The 24,777-nt window shown below is 41.9% G+C and overlaps 1 protein-coding gene across 1 annotated transcript; it reads left to right on the forward strand.

Annotated features, from left to right (window-relative positions):
* On the forward strand, window positions 1–24,777 carry SLC25A17 (solute carrier family 25 member 17). The gene is made up of 9 exons (XM_086740118.1): window positions 1–153; window positions 5,397–5,457; window positions 6,518–6,584; window positions 9,575–9,726; window positions 12,691–12,807; window positions 13,489–13,634; window positions 15,496–15,591; window positions 23,633–23,715; window positions 24,159–24,777. Exons 1-9 carry the CDS (start codon window positions 1–3, stop codon window positions 24,304–24,306), a joined length of 1,023 nt encoding a protein of 340 aa, XP_086596244.1. The 3' UTR covers window positions 24,307–24,777.

The raw sequence follows: 24,777 nt of genomic DNA on the forward strand, positions 1-24,777 counted from the left end.
ATGGCGGGAGCGGGGCCGGCAGCCAGTAGCTCGGGTCCGGCCGGTCCCGCGGTGCAGCCGGGCCGGCTGGCGGCGGAGCAGCCCGCCAGAGCCGCGGCGATGTCTTCCGTCGCCTCCTACGAGAGCCTGGTGCACGCCGTGTCCGGGGCTGTGGTGAGCGAGCGAGCCGTTGCGGGCCGCGCCGAGGGGGAGGGGGCGTCTCGGCCGTTGGCGGTGACGGGCGGAGGGGGCTGGCGAGCGGGGAGGAAGGGCGGGGGGGGAGCAGCCGTGCCAGCCGTGGCGGGGGGGTGCTGAGGGGGTCGCGGGTCGCCTGAAGCCTTTGTTTGACTGGGGGACGGCTTCGGTGGGGTGTGGGGCGGGCAGGCCCAGTGGGACCGGAGTGACCTGGCTGGGTGCTGGGGCAGGACCCACGCGTGATCGTGCCCCAGCCCTTCACGGTTACGAGAAGAGGGTTTGGGGTGAGGGTTCCCTGACACCGAGTCTCGGTTCCGCCACCCATCCCGTGCGAGAACGCCTGCAAAGCCCTGGTTTTGCATCTCGCTCGTTTGGGGTGCGGGATTTAACAAATTTTGAGGCCGGCTCTTGCCCCTGAGCAACTGGAGCTTCCTGTCAGCCCGATAGGAGCTGCGGGTGCGCTCCCTCAGAAGGCGAGCGCCTAAGCATCTGAAGTTGGGCACAAATTAATTTATGAAGATTTAAGCCTCCCAGAAGCTCAGGCAGAGAGCTGGAACTCCAGTTGTGTAAGATAAGAGTTGTGCTAAGCGTCTGCTTTCTGCGATTGTAAATACTGAGAAGTTGTGAAGGGTGAGGCAGCACATAGTTAATCAAAACATGAAGCAAGCGCAGGGCAGCTGGAGGAGGTTTGTATAGGTTATTGAATTAAATTTTTCATATGACACTTGGAAATTAAGAAGTAGTGTTTAGTTTCTCATAGGTTTCCTGGTATGCCCAGCCCTTGAATGAATGAGTGCTAGCTCCGTAAATAGCAAATTAGTTTTGTACTTCCAGCAGATTAAGAATTTTAGCATGACGAGGCATATTGGTAGACTTCAAGCAAGCTGATGCAGCTTTATTCCTGGGTTATTCCAGACTGGCAAGAACACCTAAATATATATTTTAGCAATTACTGATCTACTGTTCTGGAAAACTTTGTATTCTAATTTGAGTCCTTAAAATAACTTGTGAAGTCTTGTAGAGGGTGAAAGTTACTAAATGTTACTGAACAGTAAAGGCTGATTCTAAATTGGCCTGACATAGAAAGCAAAAAAATACTCTAAATGTTGTTTTGTCCTTATCATAAATAAACATGGAGTTATTCTCAGCTCTTTAAAGTGTTTTAAGTCTGCTTATTTATCATCAAAAACAATGGAGATTTTGTTTTCTCTTTCACAAAACTGAACTCTCTCAAATGATCTAATTAGTGAAATACTGCTCGCTCTTCTTTTGCTAGCGCACAGAAGTTGGTAATACTTTCTAGCCCTCACTGTTAGCTTCTCACTCTCATATACACATCGCTATAATCAGGCTATGCTCCTGAACGAAGTTTGTGGTATGAACCAAACTTATAAATCCAGCAATAAACTTAAAACGTGATAAAATGGTATCTTCAGTCCCTTGTTGGTGCTAATTAAGTTAACAGAAATTCCCTGTTGTATTTAAGGATGCTTATATCTCCACTGCAGCAATGTTGTTGTGAGGGAAGACAGAACTTTTTGAAGTTATTGGCCTTCTGTACCCTTGTGACTTCCACTTGCTGTCACTAATGTTCAAGACAATTTAAAGCTCTGGAGAAAGAAAATTTTTTTTTTTTTTTTTTCCTTAAATAAGGTGGCTTCTTTTTTTTTTCTTTTTTTTACCGCCTTATGCTGGAAGACTTGATTTTTTTGTTGTTGTTGTAGTGAAGAAGTACTCATCAATAGAGATTTCTGTTTGCTGCTGTAATATATAAATTTTGGCAAGATCTTTGACATGGGTACTAACCATATTATCTCGCTGTTTGTTTAAATTACTATAAAGCACACTGATGTGTGGATGTGATGCAAGAACTAAAAAAAAGAAAAAGCAACTCACAGAACTGTGCTGAGATAATAAGTCAGAACAATGTGTCAGATCACAACATCATAATTTTTGTTTCTGTTCAAACATGGTGAAAGTTCATATATCTTCTAGGCTACCTAGTCAAACCTGAGACAAATGAATAGTTTTGTGAGCAGCAAAAAAAGTCAGTGCTTGACTTCCTTTGAATTTTAATTGAGTTGCATATAGCTGTAAAGTAACCTTCCTGTTACAAAAGCTGTAGGAATCAGAATTTGATGGGAGTATTATGGCAGTAGTGAGGATATTTTGTTTGACTCTGAATGTTGGCTGACAACATAATTCTTTAAAGAAATATTTAAAAAATTTTTTTTAAAAATTATTATTATTTTTTACAAAACCAAACTTTAGGCTGTGGTCCTGCGTGCCTCTTCTTGGCAGCAGTCACCTCAGGCCATTTGTTCTGGTCACTTACTCTGCCACCTTTTGGCTACTGCACAGTTGTTTTATGTGGTGCTGCGTCTGATCAGGGAACTGATCTGACTAAAGAAGTAGTGCAGTGGAAAAAGTTATTTTTCGGCCAGGTTATTGTCCTTGTCTGCATTATTGTGTAGGTGCCCAAAAAGTTATGCCACCATAACGGAGAAAGGAGGGATGCAAATACAGTTGACCAAGAGATGGGATTGCTTAAGCCAGTTTGTGCCTGTCCTAGTGATCGTTCAGCAATAGCGTGACTTCACTTGGCAAACTGGCGAGATTTGGCACCGATAGGGAGGTGGTGGGACGGCAGACAGTGCAGCCTCACCCTTTCAGTAGTATAGGGTCATACATTTCAGCATATATAACTGCAGTCAGTAATATGAGTTAATTTCTCTGCTGGTGTCAAGTGCGATTCAGTAAGGAATCTGAGCCCATCTCAAGAGTTTTTGTTGCTGGGGAGAGGGCTGGTCCTGCTCATCCTTCCGCTTTCCCTTACTTCTAGCTGTGAGATCCTGTCTCCTCCATGTGATGTTTCTGGGAGTCTTCTCACCATGTAGTTGAGTTATTCCATTTATAAACCCAGGAAAAAAGTAACTCTGTGTTTCTGACTTTATTTCCCTCAATTTAGCAAAAGGAGGGGAGAGGGTACAAATTATCTTTTATTTGCAATAATGTGTTAGGTCAGCTATCTGAGTTATCTCATGATGTTCTGTTGAGCTATAGCTTTATATGTGTTTTAAGACAGTTTTAAGAAGCCTATAATGCTTATTGTGTGGGAATGATTCAAAGCTGCCTCAGGGCAGGTTCAGGCTTCATGTTAGGAAGCATTTCTTTATGGAAAAACACTGGAACAGGCTAGAAACACTGGAACTGGCTTCTTTACTTTCCACTTGTGGAACACTTCTTTACTTTCAAACACTGGAACAGGCTTCCTAGAGAGGTGGTCAATGCCACATGCCTGTCAGTGTTTAAGAAGCATTTGGACAATGCCCTTGATAATGTTTTAATTTCTGGTCAGCCCTGAAGTGGTCAGGCAGTTAGGAGATATGATTGTTGTAAGTCCAACTGAAATGTTCCGTTCTGTACCTTGTGTCCACCCATTTGTCCTGTGAGCCACTACCCCAACTATTTCCACACTTTCACTTTCTGATTTTGAGTGCAAGTGTGTGTGTGCTGCTGTATGGTGGATTGCATTGAGAGCAGGAGTCAGGATAAATCTCACTTTGGGAGGATGGAAGCAGGATAAATGGAGCAGGGGAAGGTTGGAACTTGTTGGGACTATGCAGTCTTGTGGCTGCTTTGTGCATACGTGTGTGTAACTGTTTTGAGGTTGGTTTCAGAGTTGCTGTAATGCTGCCATCATTAGGAGGTATATCTTGGCTCTTTCTGGCTTTTTTTTTTTTTCCTTTGTGCTGGCGCTAGCCTTCTACCTTAAACTTATGTTTTGTAAATTTTTAGTCAGGTGGGTTTATTAATCCTTAATACTTAATTAATCCTAATACTTGCTGTCCAGCTGTGTACACAGTAGGTACCCAGAGTGAGCAGACACAGGACAAGTATGTAGCAGAGCAGAACCAACCCTTTTGGCTAGAGCCCAAACTAAATAGGTTAAAATAACCAGGTAATTACGGCCAAGTGTTTCCTTTCATCTGCTGCCTGGTGTTATGAAAACTGGAGAAACTTAAGTTTTCTTAAGACTTCAGCCAAGAGTTGTCTTAGTGAGGAAACACCACCTGAAAAATAATCCTCTGTTGCTGGTTGTAGAGGTAGGTCCAGCTCAGGAGCTGAAGTACCTCCAGAGGCAAAGCTTGCTTAAATGTATGGCATAACAAAGCTCTAGAAAAGTTCACGTCAGACTGGGCACTATGCTTTAAACACAGCGCTTGTGTGACTTGCTGTATCCCAGACCTTCCCACCATTTACACAGTTTGCATGGCTACTAATGGAAGAGTACCACAGCTTTAGCAGCCACTTAATGCATTTAATGCTACTGTAGAGTGGTAACGGGTTTACACCAAGCCAGGGTCTTTTTGAGTTGGGTATCTTTTTGAAAAGCTGTGTGATATTAATGCTAGAGTGGTAAAGAGTGAACAAGCTCATTGGTGGCAGAGACAGAGGGAACAGCTTACTTCTGTGGAAGATAAGGGCATTTGCAAATACGGTATTTAGCTCTGTTGCAAAGGAGAGTGGCTGCTGGCTTTTCTGTTTAGAGGCTTTTAATGGTTAGATTGCATAGGAAGTGAAGAGAGTGTTGGATTCTCAAGAAGTTAATCTGGTGACTTCTAGGTCGTCATCTAATTAATCGCATGTGATTCATGCCACAGGGGATGTCTTGGTAGGCAAATCTTTATTGCCTAGATTGGAATTTACCACAATGCTAGATTAAGTGCTGAAAAACATCTACTATCAATTTTTTAATGACCAAAAGTTTTTTTTTTTTCCTTAAATTGAAACAACATTATTGTAACACAAGGGTCTTTGGTTTTTTTTTGTTGGGTAGTTTTTTGTTTTGTTTTGTTTTTGTTTGGTTGTTGTTTTTTTTTTTCTGGTACTGAGTTTAATGGGATGTAGAGAAAGTCTAGTATGTTTGTCTCCTGACACCCACTTTATCAGCTTTCAGACTTCAAAACCTTTCTTTTTGGGCAAAAAGCTTCTAATGATTTTAATTTTAGCTTGATTTAATAAAAAAGAAAAAATCTTGCTTATAAGCATGGGACCAAAAAACCACTTCAAATAGACACTGTTATGTATGGAGTTTATCCTCTTTTTAAACTTACTGAGTAGACTGATTTCTGGGTAAGAAGTGAAGGGCTGCAAAGAGTCTGGCAGGCTTCTGTACAAGCAACCGATACACTATATAGCCAGTTTATTTTGTTTTTCAGGGCAGTATGACTGCAATGACTGTATTTTTTCCTTTGGATACAGCTAGGCTTAGACTTCAGGGTAAGTGTCAAACTCTAGTTTCTTTATACGATGGTGTTTCTGTTCGTCTCAGCTTGGGTGGTTGTAGGGGGTCCTGTCTTGCATGAAGAGGAATCTTACTTGTGTAACATTAACACCGTTTAATCACTAACACCATTTTTCCAGCTGAAGGTAGTTCTCCCTTTTGAAAGTACTGTGCAACGCTTTAATTGGCTGAAAAGGCTGTGTGATGTGTGGCCAGACATGGATTTTAAATGGTTATCTAAGACCAGAAAGAAAAATAAAGATGTGAGATTACACGGGATTAAGTTTGTGTGCTGTTGCTTTTGGCTGCTGAGAACACTTCAAATTGCAGGGGCAATATAATGAAAAACTAGTCTAGAATTATTCCTAAGAATGGTTTTAAGGGAGATGTCATGGTTAGAACCGAGAGTAGCAATGTCAAATATTCATAAAAATGCAATCTGGGTATAAACTTTGTTCTAATGCTCTGTCTCCCAATCAAAAGTCACAGAATCACCAAGCATGTTAGCGCTGTGACTAAAGCGTTGTTAAGAACTAGAGGGAGATCATCAGCCAGGTCATTAGAAATACGTGGTTGAGAAATTAGCACCGTGTTGCTGTTGAGCAGCTTTCAGTGCAGGAAGAGCCAGTGTTTTGCGAAGGCTTAGCTGTTTGCAGATTAACTGTAAGAGATTGCTCTGCTGGTGATGCTAGTCTGGAGTCCAGGGTTCAAATTTGAGAGCAGTTATGCAGGCCCAGTTCTAGTCCCTTACCTAAGGTGAACCTACCTTCAGTTTATGTCACAACTATCAGGTTAGGAATTGGTAACTGCAGATACACTCTGGTGCCCAACAGAACCTGCTAGTCTGGGGAAGAATGAAAAAAGGGAGTAGTCTTACCTAGAAAATGAAAACAAGGAGATGCTTTCTGGAATTGCTGCAGGAGTAGGGAACGTTTATCCTTTATAAGGAAGAAGAAATATGCTCTTCCGGAGTATGTTCAGAATAGGAAGGATAAAGAGTTGAAAATGAGTGCTAAAAACTAAAATAATCTAAAAAGTCATTCTTCTGTTTTCCAGTTGATGAGAAGCGGAAGTCTAAAACAACACCAGCAGTCCTACTGGAAATAATAAAAGAAGAAGGCCTGTGAGTAGATACTAATTTTCCTCTTGTCTTCATGTAGGCAAGCTCTAAAACTAATTGGACCATGCTGTTAAAGTGGAATAGTTAGCCTGTGTGGACAGATTTTTACTTTGAATTAAAATGTCTTCATATAAGTGTGATACGATTTACCTAATCTTATGTATTCATCTTGAGCTAATTCAAATTAACTCTCTTGAGCATCTTATGCAATCAAGCTGCTCAGTGATGTAACTGTGCCTCCATTAGGGAGGTCGCTGTGCCTTCTCAGAAATGCAGGTTTGTACGCAAACGTACCTTCATGGACCTGATAAACCAGCTTCGTCTGCCTGCATTCTTGGGTGTGTCCATTTCTCACAGCCGAGATGAAACTCTTGGGCAGCTGAGCCACTTTCAACAGGAGAACTGAGACATGTTTCCCAGTTGGAAGGTTTTTTTTTGTTCTCCTAAGCATGTGGAAGTAAACAACAAGTGACTGTCAGTGCTGATGAGATTGAAGATCTATCTAAAAGCAGTTCACTTTGAGCGATGCTGTACTTTATTTGGCACACAGTCTGACCTGAGCTGCTGGGGAAAACGGTTGTATTTATGTCCTTGTTACAAGTATTTTCCTAAGTGAATGCCTAGAACTCTTAGGTAGACCAGAGCTTCTGGGACATTAAAGGTGACAAAAGTTTAGCTTGGCCAATAATATTTTGCCACCTTTGAACTTGAGCAGTTGGCAGTTGTATGCATGAGTACTTCTCAGTCGGTTGGTGATGTTTTTTGTTCACATTTCCACATTACATTTGTTACATGAGGGCATCAAGTAAATGTCGATTAAAAAAAAAAAAAAAGAAAGAAAAAGTAAAGAAAAATTAAGAGGTTAACTGAAATGGAGAGACTGCAAAAGTGGTCATTCTACTTTTCCTGTGAAACAGAAAAATCAGTAATTCTGGGAAGTCGTAAACATTGTTTCTTCCAAAGGTCTTGGCAAATCCTGGCTAAGTAATGATACAACTTTTAGAGATGTGTCTGAAATAAAAAAAAAAACGAACAACAAATGCAAAAGCTGTGATGTGAGATCATAAACATCTTGCATTAGTTTGTAGAGTCTTGTCTCATATTACACTTTTGTGGGACTGCTTTTCTCTTCTAGATGTAACGTAAAGCAAGTAGGGTTAGCTAATGGAATTTCTGTAGAAGTTTGTCAAACAGCTTTGCTTTCTTCCCTGCACTTTGATCCTTTTCTAGGTGATATGAAAGGTGTTCACTGGTGTACACTGAGTTCTTCTCTAGGTTGCAGTTTGGAACACAAACTTAGGTTTTATTTCTGTGCAGAAGGATTTGTATGTGAATTATGGATGTTAGCACTGACAACTTAAGTCATTAAAATAAACTTATTTTTTGTTATAGTTTCATGTTTTGTACTATAAGATATTTCCTTTAACGATTTCTGATAAAGATTTTCAATAAATCAAGGAAAACCAAGCTAATGCTCTCAGAGTGTTTCTTCCTTTTTTTTTTTTGCCAGCACAGAAGAGATAGGTGGTACAAAAAATGTTTTAATTCTACCATGACTAACTGTATAGTCACTTAATTTGTAATTGTAACTGTATGGTTAGCTAAGCCTCTAACTTCAGAAACAGTCCTAATAATGCAGTGTACTCCCAGCTACACAGGAGGGAGAAGCACTTGTTGCATCAGAGATTAAAACCTAGCATTTACATCGTAAGCACAGTCAGATTCTGCATTTACCAGCCTTGCATCTTTTTGGGGATCCTTGTATTCCATATATTCCCAGTATTTTAATGAATACTAAAGAGCCTCCATGATTAGTGGTGGTCCTTAAGGAGATTGCTTATGCTTCTAACATGATACTCGTTCTCTATCTGGCCTGCGCAGCTTCAGTGAAGGTGCTTATCCTTATCCTTTTGGGTGGATTGTAGAACATGCTGGGGATGTAGGGCAGTTGTTAAGATGTCCCTGTTTTAGAAGCTCATCAGGCCTGTCAGAGAAGGAAGCCGTGTTCATCAGCTGTTACAAAATCATTCTTAAATCAAGATAGATTTCAATGATACCCAAACAATGACGATTATTCACAACACCTGAAAAATAAGATAGCTGTGAATCATAAGGGGCTATTCAGTTTTTCATCTGTGATTAAGCTGTTAAATTTAAATAGATAGTGTCTTTTTCTCACTTACCTGCCTGATTTGCTGTAGGCTTTACTGCAAGGCATTTATTAGAAATTCCTCTCACCTGTATGTCTCATCCCCACATTGCATCGTTTGGAAGACTCTCCTTGGTGGAGTATATTAATTTCAGTAACTAGTCTCCCATCTTTAAATTTTATGTGAGAACCCAGACAGATAAATTTTTTTTCTTCCTTACTGTAGGTTTTTAAAATTATTATTTCATATTGAAGGAGTGGTTGTCTTAATTTATTTTTCCAGCTATGTTAAGCATTGCTTTGTCTCCTTGGAGATGTGAGCATCTCTTTACTGGGGTGTTATATTTTGTATTGGACTGACAACTCAGTTTCTCAACAAAGATGGAAATTCTCCTTAGGCCTTGGTATGTTTTAGTATATGGTTTGAACTGACTGTATCAGTCTGTATGTTAACATACATCCTTCAAACATGTATTCATCCCCTGCATGTTTGCAGTTCATCGCTGGCTGTTGGTAGAGAGCACATATGATGGTAATACTCACTTTTGGAGTGAGTGAGCCCCAAGCTTCTCAGTGTAAATATACTATACCTCTACAGCTCCTTTTCAATGGAATTATTCCTGATTCCTACGATTTATAAATATAAGTGCTTATTTTCTTTTATGGTACAATCAGGAGTTTAGCATGGTATGATTTGTTACCATTAATGACAAAGACACATCTAGTTAGTATTGTATGTAGTATACAGTATTGTATCTCCGGGACCCCCTACCAACATGTAAAATCAACAAAATCACATGAATAGTTTGGTGATCCCTTACCATGGCTTTTTCCTCTCCATTAGGTTGGCACCATATCGAGGATGGTTCCCTGTCATCTCCAGCCTTTGCTGCTCCAATTTTGTTTACTTTTATACATTTAATAGTCTTAAAGCTCTCTGGGTCAAAGGTCAGCATTCAACCACTGGAAAAGACCTGGTTCTTGGGGTTGTTGCAGGTAATACTGAAATCTCAATGTAATAAAATATGTATTTTTAGTATATTCTAATATTTTTCTTATGAAGTCCACTGGAGGTCACACTGAGTGCTTATGCCTCCCAGTTTATGCAGACCTGCTTTGTTGTACAGCTCTGATTGCTCTTCTGCGTCCTCCCTACCTCATAAGTAGGTGCATAAACTGCTCCTGTTGTGAATTCTGGCACACAGCACAGTGCTGTTGCAGTCTAATATTTTATTTGTGTCTAGTGTGTTGTTTACCATGGTATCTAAGCGTCATCTTTTAGATGTTGAAGACAAGTGGCAGGGAGAAGTGATAGTTCTTTTTAGAAGGAAAGATACACGCTAATTCTGAAATATTTTTCATTGGTGTGGGTAAGAGCTTTTAATGTAAGGATTTAGGTGCCAGTTTTCAGACTTCTTTTTGGATCATCATCTGAAAGTGACAGTAAGTCCCTAGATATATGCAAGTACAGTAAGAACTTTATGTTCTTTTTCATCCCTTCCTCTCATGTGCATGCCTCAGTGGATTCTTTGAAGGGATGATGACACTAGAGGCTTTTCTGGCAAATCCAGTGTGAAAAATTACACAGTGTGCCTGTACTATTCTACAGGAACAATTGCTCATGCAATCACACTGAAACAAGCTGAATTTTAAAAATGTGCATAAATAACCCCCGTGATTATTGGGAGGGGAGTGTTTATTTTTTGCTAGTTTCTTGTACTTTCAGTGCATAGGCAGGATGAATGGCTGAATAGTTGGGGTAAGGAAAGCAGTTCTTAAGTTCGCTTTATCACTGGGGGAAGCTTTCTTGTAATTACATTCTAGTACAAAGGCTACAGGAATTAGAGCAATAGCTTGTCAGTTAAGTGACTTCTTCAAAGTCTGTAGTTTATATCCTTATAATGGAATAATATGTGGCTGTTGTGGGGACTTTCATGAGATGAGATAAAAACAGTTTAATAGGTAAAACAAAAGCTGGATGTGCAAGCAAAGCAAGATATTCACCACTTCTTATCAGCAGGCAGATGTTCAGTCATCTCCCGGAAAGCAGGGCTCCATCATGTGTAACAGTTACTTGGGAAAACAAATGCCATCACTCCAAACATCCCCCCTTTCCTTCTTCCCCCAGTTTTATACGCTGAGCATGATGTCATGTGGTACAGAGTATCACTTTGGTCAGTTGGGGTCAACTGTCCTGGCTGTGTCCTCTCCCAACTTTTTGTGTACCCCCAGCCTACTCCTACTTAGTGGTGGGGTGGTGTGCGAGGCGAAAAGGCTTTGAGTCTGTATAAGCACTGCTCAGCAGTAAGGAAAGCATCCCTGTATTATCAATGTTGTTCTCAGCACAAATCCAAAATGTAGCCTCATACGAGCTACTATGAAGGAAATGAACTCTACCCCAGCCAAAACCAGCACAATGGTGTAAATTATCTAATTGGTGATGTCCCTGGTCCTTGCAGGGGATTTGGACAAGGTGACCTTTTAAAGGTCCCTTCCAACCCAAACTATACTATGATTCCATGCTAAATTGAAAAATTCAATTTGAGATCTTTACTAATTATCCCTATACCCATCTCCCATTCCTCTTACTAGTTGCAAATACAGATTGAAAAAGTATATTTAAAAAATTCCCTTTCCAGTCTGGAAAATGAAGTTTTATCTCCTTTAACTGAATCTGAGTGAAAAATTGCAGGTATATTGTGCTCTAACCTGTTGCTCCATGATGTAAACACCTTGACTTTGGTTAAGAGAGTTTAATGTGGCTTGCCTTTCCACTGCTTGATTTTGCTCAAAACTTTTTGAGAGATGATTGTAGTCCTTACAAAGGATACTGAAATATGGTTATGTTTATATTCTGCTTTTCTGAACACTCTCAAAGGAAAAGAAAAAGAACAAACAGGCACAATGTAGGTAGTAAAATTTTTTCACCTTTTTCAAATTTCCTGTTCTTGATAGTGGTGGACTGTGTCCGTCTCAATATGATGGAATAGTTCGGTCTATCACTCAGACTCCTACCAAAGCAACTAGTGTAGAAGTAATTGCTAACTTCTATGATGCAGAAATATTAATAAGAAAGATCAGAACGTCATTTTTATGTTGTTACTTCAAAGTAGCTGCCTCAGTCATTACTGAACAGGAAAGACCTGTACCAGGTAATTGCAGAAGTAATGTCACTTAATCCTTCTCCCTGATAGTTTAGAATTGTACTTTGAAATACCTCTGTTGCAGCCTTATGTGTGTTTGTCCATTTCTCCTCCCCATCCTACTTTCCCATACTCAGTTTTCAAACTTTACTGTTGGGGTTTGTTAGTGCGTGTAATCTCTTGCCACTTCTAAGCCTCACTTCAGATATTTGCAGAATCCTGTGTTTTCCACCATCTAGTGGATCTACTTAGTGAATCTAGAAACTAGATATTCTTTTGCCAGTGTAGGAGCTCTGTTCTGGTATCAAGCTGCACGCGTTTATCTGTTTTGATCTCTCCTCATAAAATAATCCTTCTTATCACTCTGTGTTTCTTTCTGAAAGTAGGCAGGCAGCAAGTCATCATGGAGGGAATTAGGGCATGAAAAGCAGAGTATCTGGTGCTCCAGTGTGGTGTAGTATGCAGCAAAGTAACAAGTTCACTTCAGATGCCTTCAACTTGTTAATATTTGGTGTGTTTTTTTGTTTAATGTTTGGGGTATTTTTGTTTCTTTTGTTTTGTTTTTTTTTTCCCTTTGGGGGTGGGAGGAATAGCAGAAATGTCTTCCCACTACATGCAGTGTGCTGACAGCTAATTAACGGTGGAGCTGCGGCAGGGATGCCTGAAGTAGCTTATTACAAATTACCAGTTTACTTTTGTTAATTTTTTCCCCTCTTCTTACCAGTAATTTCAGTAGTGTGTGAATTAGGGTAAAAGAGGATAAGAAAATGTGAAATCTGGTTCTGGCTGATTTTCTTCGTGCTGTGTTTTGCATTAGGTGTTGTGAATGTCCTATTGACCACTCCTCTTTGGGTAGTGAACACACGTCTGAAGCTGCAGGGAGCAAAATTTAGGAATGAAGACATTGTACCAACCAATTATAAAGGCATAATAGGTAAGCACCTATTGTTATTTTCAGCCAAAGATTTTCAGCATGTCAATGACACTGAAGTTTGACTTTTTTTCATGCAAGCAATTTCACCCTAGAATTTCTGTTCTTCACTGTCACTTTGCAGTCATTGAGTTTTACAGGAAACTGGACTTGGCCGTTTCTGATGCTAATTAAGAGTTTGTAGTATGCACAACTGTGACTAAAATATCTTTTGGAAAGGCAAGTATCTTGTACACAAGTAGTGAGCCCGATGAGGTGGTAGCTGGGAGTCTGAGTTTGGGCAGATAATCTGCAAATTGAACTTCACCCTCATGTTCAGGCTGTCTTTCTTTTAAAAATAAATAAGTAAATAAATATTGTAGTTTTTAAGAAGGTTTTAGAAGACCCTCATGTTGATGCTGACCTTGTACTAAAAAGAGCGGGATGTCTGGGTAGATGATAAACTTTGTTTATGTTAATGGTGATGTGAGCAAGAGGCTCCTTTGTCACTATTTTTCTGCTAACTTCCAGATTGGAATGGAAGACTAGAAAAAAAAAACCACATGAAAGACTGCAGTGGATTTTTGTACACTTTGAATATTAGCCTTTAAGTGCAGCTTTTCTTATCTTTGAAAGTCAGAATTTTGTACTCAAAATTTTAATGATTTTTTTTTTTTATTATTATTATTCCACCTTTCTTCTCAGATGCCTTTCATCAGATAATACGAGATGAAGGAGTCTTAGCTTTATGGAATGGTACTTTCCCCTCCTTGCTGCTGGTCTTCAATCCTGCCATACAGTTCATGTTCTATGAAGGCTTTAAGCGGAAACTTCTGAAAAAGCAGCTGCAAGTGAGTATGTTTTATGGCCAGGTGATGGACATAGTCTGTTAGATGACAGCTTTTTTGACATGTGTTCCTTGAGCAAATTCAGAAATGTAGGTTTTGTTTTGATTCTTGTATTTTTGAGGGGTTTTTGGAGTTAGTATATCTTCTAAAAAAGATCTCTCACTGCTAAGTGAGACATGACTCTTTCGTGTCCCTAGGGAAGATACTCCTGTGATGAATTCCTCCTCCTGAAAAAATAAAACTGCACCTCTTGTCCATGTTTGTTTAGATTTGTTCACAGGTCTTGATTTAAAGTAGAGATTTCAGTTCTAATATATCTATTTTATAAGTATGTACGTAGAGACTGTTCTTGAAGTCAGTTCTTAACGCTTTCTCCAGTAAATCAAGTATATTGAGCCTCTGAAGTATCACAGGTTTGTTCCGGACTCTGTCATTTTAATAACATTTTTTCCTGAAGCCCTCAATTTTTCAATGTTTTTTTTTCTGAGGCTAAAATTGAAAATAGCATTGCAACCATACCTCCTAAATTCTCTAAGTACAGGTAGAATCAATTTTCTGTCCCTGCTTTATAGTCGTCGTCTTTTTCTTTATTTTTTTTTTCTCTATGTCAGATAGAGCATCTCTCCTGAACTTATGTTCCTCTTATGTTCCAGCAAATTGAAAAGCATTTGAGTTGCCTTTTAGGATAATGTTGTAACATCTTGTATGTTTAAGCTGCAGTGCTTTGCTGTTAATTCGTGATTTTAGAATGCATTTAGCTGTATGAAAACGTTAAATCCTATCAATATGTTACAAAGCCATCTTGTTTTTCCTCAAGACATAGTGAAATTATTCTTATATAAGATGTTGCATCCTAAATGAGGCTTGGGTTTTTTTTTACCATCTTTAGTTAATATTGCAGCTGTAGCACACTCTGTGCCTGATAGATCTATCCGGTTACATTATGGATAATACATTTTTTGAGTGACCAGCTGAGCTTCCATCTGCATTGTTACTTGCCTGTTGGCTAATTGCTGTATTTACTTATTGAGTTTCTTTTAAATTACTTAGTTTTATCTTAAATTAGGGCATGTTTTGTCCATGATCAGTGAAGAGGGAAAATACTTTTTTTTCCATAGCAATGGTCGTGTTTATTTTGGACATTTTTCTTCTACATGTGCATGTGTGTACTTATTTCTGATTGCAATCAATATATTGTGCAAATTTGGAGCATGTATTGATATGGGCACCTACCTATTTTCAGTGATTAATTCAGGCTGTTAGATTGAGATGCACTGTAAGCAGCTTAGGCTATAACAATGTATTTGGTGCATCGTGGAATGCTGAGGTGAGGATGGGCTTCCAGCAGGTGTTCTTATCTAATAGGGGATGAGATTTTTAGCTTATGTCATCAAGACTAAAATTCTGCCTGATAGTGTAGTGATTATGCCTCAGGATTATAGAGTGATGTGGTCTTTCACTGTCACCTTTTCACAAGTGCTGTGTGACTTGTTAGTTTAAATGTTGCAAAAGCTGAAATATTTATTGATTGATGGTACGTTTAAATGCTACTTCCCTATCTTTTGTTTACTCTTGGTGCTTTAAATTGGTCTAGTTGTCTGGCTTTATCTCCACTATGGTTTAGTAACCTAGTTAAATGATAAATGCAAAAGCTTGTGAGTAGGTAAAAGTTACAAATAAGTAAGTTGGTTGAACTATAACTAACTCTTTAAAATGGGAAGACCCGGAGACTTCCTGAAATCTTTATGCCAAAGATACTTAGATAACCCGGTAGCGGGTACCAGCGCAGAATCCCCAAACGCATACAGGTGACTGACTGTTTTGATACTATGTGGAAGTAATATGTTCTTTATCTATTGAACAGCTCACATCTTTGGATGCTTTTGTCATCGGTGCAATAGCCAAAGCAGTTGCCACCACCCTCACTTATCCTCTGCAAACAGTACAGTCAATTCTGCGGGTAAGCTCTGTTCGTATGGCTTTTCTTTTGTGTTAATGAACTCATCGTTTTGGGAGCTCCTTTTGCACAATGCAAGTCACTGATAAGGATACCTCTCTTCTTTGATCCTATATTGACAGATTCTGATGGAACTTGGTATTACTGGTGCACTCTTGTTTCAAGTAGCTGGTAGGATTGACAACGTAACACATTGGTAGAGTGTCTCACAGAAGCTGATGCACCATACTGCTTTTAGGCACTACAAAAATTTCGATTTACTTGTTTGAATATAAATAGAAAATGTGTCAAGTGGGAAGTTAAAATTAAATCCTCTAAACCTACTTTGTTTCCAGATGACCTAGAGTAATAAAAAAAAAAGAAAAAAAGTTTTATTCTTAGGTTTTGTTTTATTCAGATGATGGCCTGACCTTGTCAGTAGCCAGAATGTGATTCATCAGGGGAAGATGAGCTCCCTCATAAATAATGTCTTTAACCGCTTGCCTGGCCTTGTACACCAATTGCAGTGGTAATAGAAACACTTGCATATATTCTCACTTGCAGTTTGTATGTATGCTGCTACCTTCAGTATGCAGCAATATTGTTGTAATACTGAAACGTGGCAAAGTTGAGGTGGAAGAGACTTGACCATACATGAGCAAGCATATTGTAGTTTAATTTCTGTGCTTTTTAATCTATTTTTGCAAGTTGGTTTTCTATGATTTTTCTAACATTCCAAATATTAATAAATGTTTCCACATTAATGCTATTTTCCTAAGTAAGGAGATGCCCTAACTTGTGTGTATGGTAAAGCTATTATAAATGTTCTAAAACCTGTATAAATTTGGATAATTAACTGAATTATTAAATGTGAGCCTTCCATGCTAAGGGTATCACTTTTCAGACTTGTCTAATAGGGGATTTTTCTTGTTAATTGTTAATCTGGAAGAAGTTATTTTCATGCAAATTTTGTAATTATTTTAGTTTTTCTTCTGCCTAATTAGAGTGGACTAAATGTATTTTGATTTTTGATAGCCTGTAAAAAGGACTTTGAATATATTTACTATGTGGTTGTTGCTACCCAGAAAAGGTGCTAGGTAAAACTTGTGTGCCTGCACAGCTTTCTGCTTCACCCTGGTGATGCACAAAATGACAATCCACATTGTAGATGTGTCAGCCACATTGTAGTTTTGTCAGCAGTAACTTTTTTCCTGAAGTTTTTCTAACTTGTGATGATCAGCTGAGCAAGTCCCTTCATTCAATGTCTTACCCTGTTCTAACAGCCTGCACATGTCTCAGGAGTTAAACTAGTAACACAAGCCTTTATTACTGAAGTGACAGATACAGAAAAACATTTAAGCAAATTTAGCTTTGTTTGGATAAGTTGCAACATCAGTCTGTTTTTAATTTGTGATGTGTTTTCTGCTGGTATGAAGGAGAACTGGAAGGAAAGTTGGAATGCACTATTTTAAGTCCAGCGTTGCACAGCAGTGCAATTTTTGTGGGGCTACATCGATACAACAGCTTCAACCCTACTTCCTTTCCATGGCTGCTATAGAAATGGTTACAATCTTGTGACTATTACTTCATGTTTCTTCTATCTCCTTTTGGCTTTTTGAACAAAATTCTTTTGTCTCTGGGTGACAGAGTCATTCTTTAAAAAAAAAAAAGGGCAGCTCTGGTAAGTTGTGCTGCCAGCTTGATGTACTAACCAGCTGCTGCTTACCGCTCACCTCAGCCGAAGGCAGCTCGTTCACGGCTAGAGCACGGCTAACCATCAGTGTCCTGGTGGTGGCGGGATTCTTCTCACAGTGGCTCACTGTGAAATAAAGTGGCCTTATGTGCTACTTCTCCATGCTAGTCCATCCTCTCTCTGTCACCGAGGCAACAGCTTTGGAGTCCGCACATGGACGGAGCCAGGGGGCCCTGGGCGGCCCCACCCCTCTCCCGGTATACAGCGGGGCCTGGGCAGCGTGGTGAGCAGGACGGGCAGACAGGGCCTGGCGCGGCAGTTGGCGAGGGCAGGGCGGATCAGGGAGGGCGCCGACCCGGGGCGTTTGCTGTTCCCGACTCTCAGGGCGACATGGCGAACACCCGCCTCAGAGCAAAGGCTGCAGCTCCAGGCGGGAGGCCTGCATCGGCTACCCCTGCGGTGGTCGATGCCTCTGTGCAGATGGAGCAGCCGAGAGGGGAGGCTGCGGTGCAGACCTCAGGCTGCAGGCAGTGCCTGGACCCTATCCCAGGGACAAGCGATAGTCCTGCCTGCAGAAGGTGTGCCCAGGTGGAGGAGCTCCAGCAGCAGGTGGCTGAGCTGCAGGAGGTGGTCAGGAGGCTGCGGGACATCAGGGAGGCTGAAAGGGAGCTGGATACTTGGTTCCAGGCGCAGTCTGCACTGGAACCACAGCACCCAGTCAACCAACCAAAAACCCCCCCACTGACACACAGAGTAAGCAAGCAGGCAGAAGATGCAAATGAATGGAAAGCTGCAAGGGCAAGGCGCAGCAGGAAGAAGCAGCAACTTCCCCCGAACCCCGAGGTGCCCCTGCAGAACTGCTTTGCCGCTCTGCAGGCCAAAGAAATAAGACCCAGCACCTCGGGGGAGACACTGGAGCCATGCAAGGTAGCTCGACCGGCTCGCATGATAACTAATGCTACCAAGAAAGAGACGAGTGGTAGTAGTGGGTGACTCCCTCCAGAGAGGTACGGAGGCACCCATCTGCCGACCTGATGCCCTCTCTTGGGAGGTATGCTGTTTCCTGGGGGATCGTATCAGGGATGTCACCGAGAGAATACCAGGCCTCATACGGCCCACAGACTATTATCCCCTACTGGTGTTTCATGTGGGTGCCAGCGACACAGCTGGCAGCAGCCTGAGAAACATCAAAAGGGATTTCAGGGCCCTGGGTACAACAGTCAAAGACTCTGGGGCACAGGTGGTATTCTCATCAATCCTCCTGGTCAAAGGGCAGGGGACTGAAAGGGCCAGACGTATCTGGCAGGTTAACTCGTGGCTCAGGGAGTGGTGCTACAGCCAGGGCTTTGGGTATCTAGATCATGGGGCGTGCTTTGAGAAGCCTGGTCTACTAGGGGTGGACGGCGTGCACCTAACTGAGAAGGGGAAGGGTGTACTTGGACAAAGGCTTGCCAGACTCGTCCGGAGGGCTTTAAACTAGTGTTGCTGGGGAAGGGGGAGCACAGTTCAGCCCACTGCTGTCAGCATGGCACCAGTGCCAGCACTGAGAGGGTCCAGAAGTTGAGGAAGGATCGCAGGTAAGCGCAAATGAATTTAAACTGCGGTCCAAAGGAACTCCTGGCACTCTAGCTAGCAAGTTGGCTTTGTCGGGGGCCCAGCTGAAGTGTCTCTATACCAATGCAGGCAGCATGGGGAATAAACAGGAAGAGCTGGAGATGCGTGCTCATGAGCAGGGCTACGACCTTGTTAATATGGAGACATGGTGGGATGACTTGTACTTGACTGGAGCGTCAACATGGAAGGGTATAGGCTTTTTAGAAAGGACAGGAAGGGGAGATGAGGAGGGGGTGTCGCTCTCTATGTCAGCAACCATCTGGAGTGTGTGGAGCTCCGCCTGCGAATGGAGGAGGAGCTGACAGTTTATGGGTCAAGATTAGAGGACGGGGACGGGCAGGGGACGTTACAGTGGGGGTCTGTTACAGGCCACCTGGCCAGAAGGACAGAGCGGATGAGGCGCTCTGTAGCCAGATAGGACCAGCCTCACGGTCACAAGCCCTGGTCCTCATGGGGGACCTCAACCACCCCAACATCTGTTGGAGAGAGAACATGGCAGGGCACAGGCAGTCTAGGAGGTTCCTGGAATGCATGGACAACAACTTCCTCCTGCAGGTGATAGAGGAGCCGACAAGGAGGGGTGCTGTGCTCGACCTTGTGCTCACCAACAGGGAGGGACTGGTGGGGGATGTGAAACTGAAGGACAGCCTTGGCTGCAGTGACCAGGACATGGTGGAGTTCAAGATCTATGGGGCAGTGAGGAAACTACACGGCAAGCTCTCTGCCGTGGACTTCAGGAAGGCAGACTTCGGCCTTTTCAGGGACCTGATGGGCAAGGTGCCATGGGAGGTGGCCCTGGAGGGAAGAGGGGCCCAGGAAAGTTGGTCTATATTCAAGGAGCACCTCCTCCAAGCTCAGCAGAGGTGCATCCCGACCAAGAACAAGTCGGGCAAAAAGGCCAGGAGGCCGGCGTGGATGAGCAAGGAGCTCCTGGACCAACTGAAAGTAAAGAAGGAAGCCTATAGAGGGTGGAAGTGGGGACAGGTAACCTGGGAGGACTACAAAGAGGCTGTGCGAGTGGCCAGGGATTGGGTGAGGAAGGCTAAAGCCCTGGCGAAATTGAATCTGGCCAGGGATATAAAAAGCAACAAGAAAAGCTTCTATAGGTATGTAGGGGACAAAAGAAAGTCCAAGGAGAATGTAGGCCCCCTCCGCAAGGAAACCGGTGTCCTGGTTACCCAGGACATGGAGAAGGCTGAGGTACTCAATGACTTTTTTGTCTCAGTCTTCACTGATAAGGGCTCTTGTCTCACCACCCAAGCTGTGGAAGGCACAAGCAGGGACTGGGAGGATGAAGAACCACCCACTGTACTCGAAGAACAGGTTCAGGAACATCTGAGGAACTTGAAGGTGGACAAGTCCCTGGGACCTGATGAGATCCATCCGCGGGTCCTGAGGGAACTGGCGGATGAAGTTGCTAAGCCACTGGCCATCATATTTGAGAAGTCGTGGTGGTCTGGTGAGGTCCCTGATGACTGGAAGAGAGGGAACATAACCCCAGTTTTTAAAAAGGGGAACAAGGAGGACCTGGGCAACTACAGGCTGGTCAGCCTCACCTCTGTGTCTGGCAAGGTCATGGAGCAGATTCTCCTGGAAACCATGCATAAGGCACATGGAGAGCAAGGAGGTAGTTGGTGGCAGCCAGCATGGCTTCACCAAGGGCAGATTGTGCCTGACCAGTTTGGTGGCCTTCTATGACAGGGTGACACGCTGGAAGGGAAGGATGCCATCCAGAGGGACCTTGACAGGCTGGAGAGGTGGGCCTGTGCCAACCTCATGAAGTTCAACCAGGCCAAGTGCAAGGTCCTGCACCTGGGTTGTGGCAATCCCAAATACAGGCTGGGTGGAGAATGGATTTAGAGCAGCCCTGAGGAGAAGGACTTGGGAGTGCTGGTGGATGAGAAGCTCAACATGAGCTGGCAATGCGCCCTTGCGGCCCAGAAGGTCAACCTGGGCCGCATCAAGAGAAGCGTGGCCAGCAGGTCGAGGGAGGTGATTCTCCCCCTCTACTCTGCCCTGGTGAGATCCCACCTGGAGTACTGTGTCCAGTTCTGGAGCCCCCAACATAAGAAGGACATGGACCTGTTGGAGCAGGTTCAGAGGAGGGCCACGAAGATGATCAGAGCACTGAACCACCTCTCTTATGAGGACAGGCTGAGAGAGTTGGGGCTGTTCAGCCTGGAGAAGAGGAGGCTCTGGGGAGACCTAGTAGCAGTCTTCCAGTACCTCAAGGGGGCCTACAGGAAAGATGGGGAGAGGCTGTTCAGTAGGGCCTGTTGTGATAGGATGAGGGGTAATGGTTTTAAAATAGAGGGGGGTAGATTTAGATTGGATATTAGGAAAAATTTTTTTACAATATGAGTTGTAGAACACTGTCACAGGTTGCCCAGAGAGGTGGTGGATGCCCCATCCCCGGAGACATTCAAGGCCAGGCTGGATGAGGCTCTGAGCAACCTGATCTAGTCGGGGATGTCCCTGCTCCTTGCAGGGGGGTTGGACTAGACGACTTTTGAAGGTCCCTTCCAACTCTTACCATTCTATGATTCTGTGATGGGGAATACAAGGACTCCATCTCTAGTTCTGCAGTTACTAGGGGTGACTTTTTTTTTCCCTTTGCTCTATGAAAGAAGTAATGGCCAGAAACCGCGAATGCTTCTGGCGAGAGCAGCAGAAACGTGCATCTGTGATACCTGTGCTGTCCAGTTCAAACTTGCACTACTTCATCATGTGTTTTCTAATCTAAAGCTAGCATTGTTATATTTGATGCAGGTTTTGATACTCACACTAAGTGATAGTAAAAAAAAAAAGGTTATGAATAAAGGTTTAGTATTTTCAGAAAAAAACATTCTGCATGAAGTATACTTTGTATAGTTGTAGGGTTTTTTGAAACAATTTTAGCAGATTTACAGACAAGCTAATACAAGCTTGATAGAGTTAATAAAAAAATTACACATCATAATTAAGTTGTGTCTTCAGATTAGAAGTACAGGACTCTTTTCAACCTTAAACCTTTAGAAACTTACTATTGTTTGAAAGTTGTTAGGGTTCTTTGTAATGAAGTCTCTGTACCTTTGCTTTCAGCTTTTTGGCAAAGTGCTCTTTCCTGCTTCTGTATAATGACCAGTTACCCTGTGTTAATGACAGTGGTAAACAGCTTCCAGCCTTACCATTTTGTATGTCTCTCTCCTTTTCAGTCATTAAAAATAGATGGCACTGGTATTACTAATTACTCAGTGAAACTGTTCTTTAGCCTATGTGTTGGGAAACAGTGGATAAATTAAATTTGCATCTGGAGAAATAGCCATAATGTTAATGTTCTTAGTGAACCTGTGTGAAGAAGTTCTCTTTAGAACTCAAGCCTCTTTTCTCTAGTGTAGCGAATGCTGGTTCCATTGGGAAATCTTCTGCAGTAATCAGTGAAGTATTGACATCCTAGGGAGAAATAAACTCCCCCCCTGCACCCCCTCCCACCCCTCCCCACCTTGATGAACCTTTGTTTGCAGTACAAAAATAGTCTGATGGTGGAGAAGAGAGGAGAAGGAAGCACCTAATCCTGGAGTAGTTTGGAAGTTTATGAGTCATCTGGGCAGTGGCTGGCATTTTAATTTGAGCTTAGTTAGCAATTTTGGGGGGTATTTCTGAGTCTTTGACAATAATCTTTAACACTGATTTATTAGTATCAAGTGAGTTAGTTGCCGATGAGAAGATTGTGGATTGTGGGCACTTAATTGCCTAATAAAGGGAGATTTCCAATAGCATTCTGTTGCTGCTGTTCCCTTCTGAGTTCCTAAGACACACAGAGAGACCTGTGTCATCCTGGCATTTTCTTATAATTTCTTAATACCTAAATCTGCTTGCATACTCTACCTACTGCCAATGGTACTTTCTTACACCTAAGAAGTAGCAGTTGCCCAAGTAAGTTGTGGGAGCTCAAGTTCACCTTTCTTAGCACAGAAACATAATACAGGCTTCAAAAGCTATTTGGCTGTGTGGTTATAAATACAAGTGTAGCAACCCTTGTATATTAATAATTCCTAGTTGCAGCTTGCTGACAGAACTATTGACCTGTATCAGAGAAGAGTATCAGTGAATGCTAGAAAAGGAGTTGCTGAAATTGCTAGTTTAACTCTGAGACATAGAATGACAGCAGCAGCTATCGTGTCTACTGAAAAACAGTTTGCGTATAAGCAAGTGCAGTGAGTAAAGGAGAAGTATTATTTAGGCCAGGTAGGTGGATCAAACAACTTTTGGATTCTTCCACAGTAGTTCATGTGTAAACACGTTGCTCAAAGACCATTTTTGGGCAGATAAATTTTGGGTTCAGCTATGCCATCTCAGTGTAGTAATGGTTTGCAGATGTATGAGGCTTTGAACCATTGTTAAATGAAAGCTGAGGAAGCCAGAAGGAACTTGCTTTGGATGTCATACCCCTACTAAGACTCTGCAAATTATTCTTTTGACATCTTGAAAACTGTTTCCTCCAGAGCAACTGAAAGAGAGCAAATTTAGCCATGTGTAACACTTTCTTAGCATCCATCTTAAAACAAACAAAAAATTATTGTAGCACATATTATTTTAATGCTTGCTGTGTAGAATTCAGTAGTGTGAGCTTTGGTCTCAGTTATTCACTGATGGCTAGTATAACCTGGAAAATTTTAAGAGGCTTAAGATAAGCTCCCCAGATTTACGCATAGGTGGAGTTCTCTGCCTAGCACCATGGGGAAATAGTACAACAAATGCTCTTCCTTTTTTTTTCAGTTTGGACGCCACAGGTTAAACCCAGAGAACCGAACACTAGGCAGTCTTAGAAATCTTCTTTACCTTCTTCAACAGAGAGTGAGGTGAGCTTTCTGATTTTTCCTAACATGATACAGAAGACTTGAGTATTACTAATATGTTGAAAATTTTGCTGGATCTAACTCTTGTTTCTTTTTGCCTCCCTTAAACTTGCCATTTGAGTCAACCTGGTTTTTGTAATACATTGCAGAATAAGCACACAAACCCAAATTATCTTAAATATCTGTACTGTAAGTGGTATCAAGGTTATCTGTGGATACCAATTCATTAACCTCTCATCTTGAAGCAAGTTTCTTGCACAAAAGACAACTTTCTGCAGAATTTTATCTTTAAAATGTTATGAAACATAGCTGTCACTCAAGAGATCAAAATTAATTTAAGATTCAGATAGTTGTCATTAACTTGTGATATTACTTTGTAGTGTACCAATTTACTTACAGAAGGCTGTTCACACTTGTTTTCTTGTTTGCTTTTTTTTTCTCCACAGGCGTTTCGGACTAATGGGATTGTACAAAGGCCTTGAAGCGAAGCTCCTGCAGACAGTCCTTACTGCTGCTCTTATGTTTCTTGTGTATGAGAAACTGACTGCTGCAACCTTCACAGTCATGGGATTAAAGCATTCGCGCAGACATTGAAAAAGGAACCTATGCCAAAGATTATAGGGTCTAAGAAACACATTCCATTTCTGAGACTAGGCTGGGTAACAAAGGGTCCTCGCTTTCTCTATTTCTTTCTTTTTAGCCACCTCTGTCTCCCTTTATTTGGAGAAATTTGGAATACACTCTGTGGGACCTGTTGCCATGAATTCAGGGTTAGCCCATTCCCTACTCTTCTGTGGACTCACTGCATTAAGAAATAAAGCAGAGACCTTATTTAAGTATTTGACACGAAATTTTAACTACTCTATGATTTGGTTGACATTCTTGGCAAGAATGAGTATCATCTCTCACTGTGCTTTCTTGTTTTCCCTGAAGTAATCCTCAACTATTCTTCTTTCTTTACCTTCTGTCAGCAGCTGGTGGGGGTGGTTTCATCTTATTTTCCCTTGACCTGTGTTTATGTCACTTCATATTTGATTCATTAAAATAATTCATAAAGAACAAGAA

Source organism: Chlamydotis macqueenii, chromosome 1, assembly GCF_036417535.1.
Source record: "Chlamydotis macqueenii isolate bChlMac1 chromosome 1, bChlMac1.mat, whole genome shotgun sequence".
Taxonomy (NCBI): Eukaryota; Metazoa; Chordata; class Aves; order Otidiformes; family Otididae; genus Chlamydotis; species Chlamydotis macqueenii.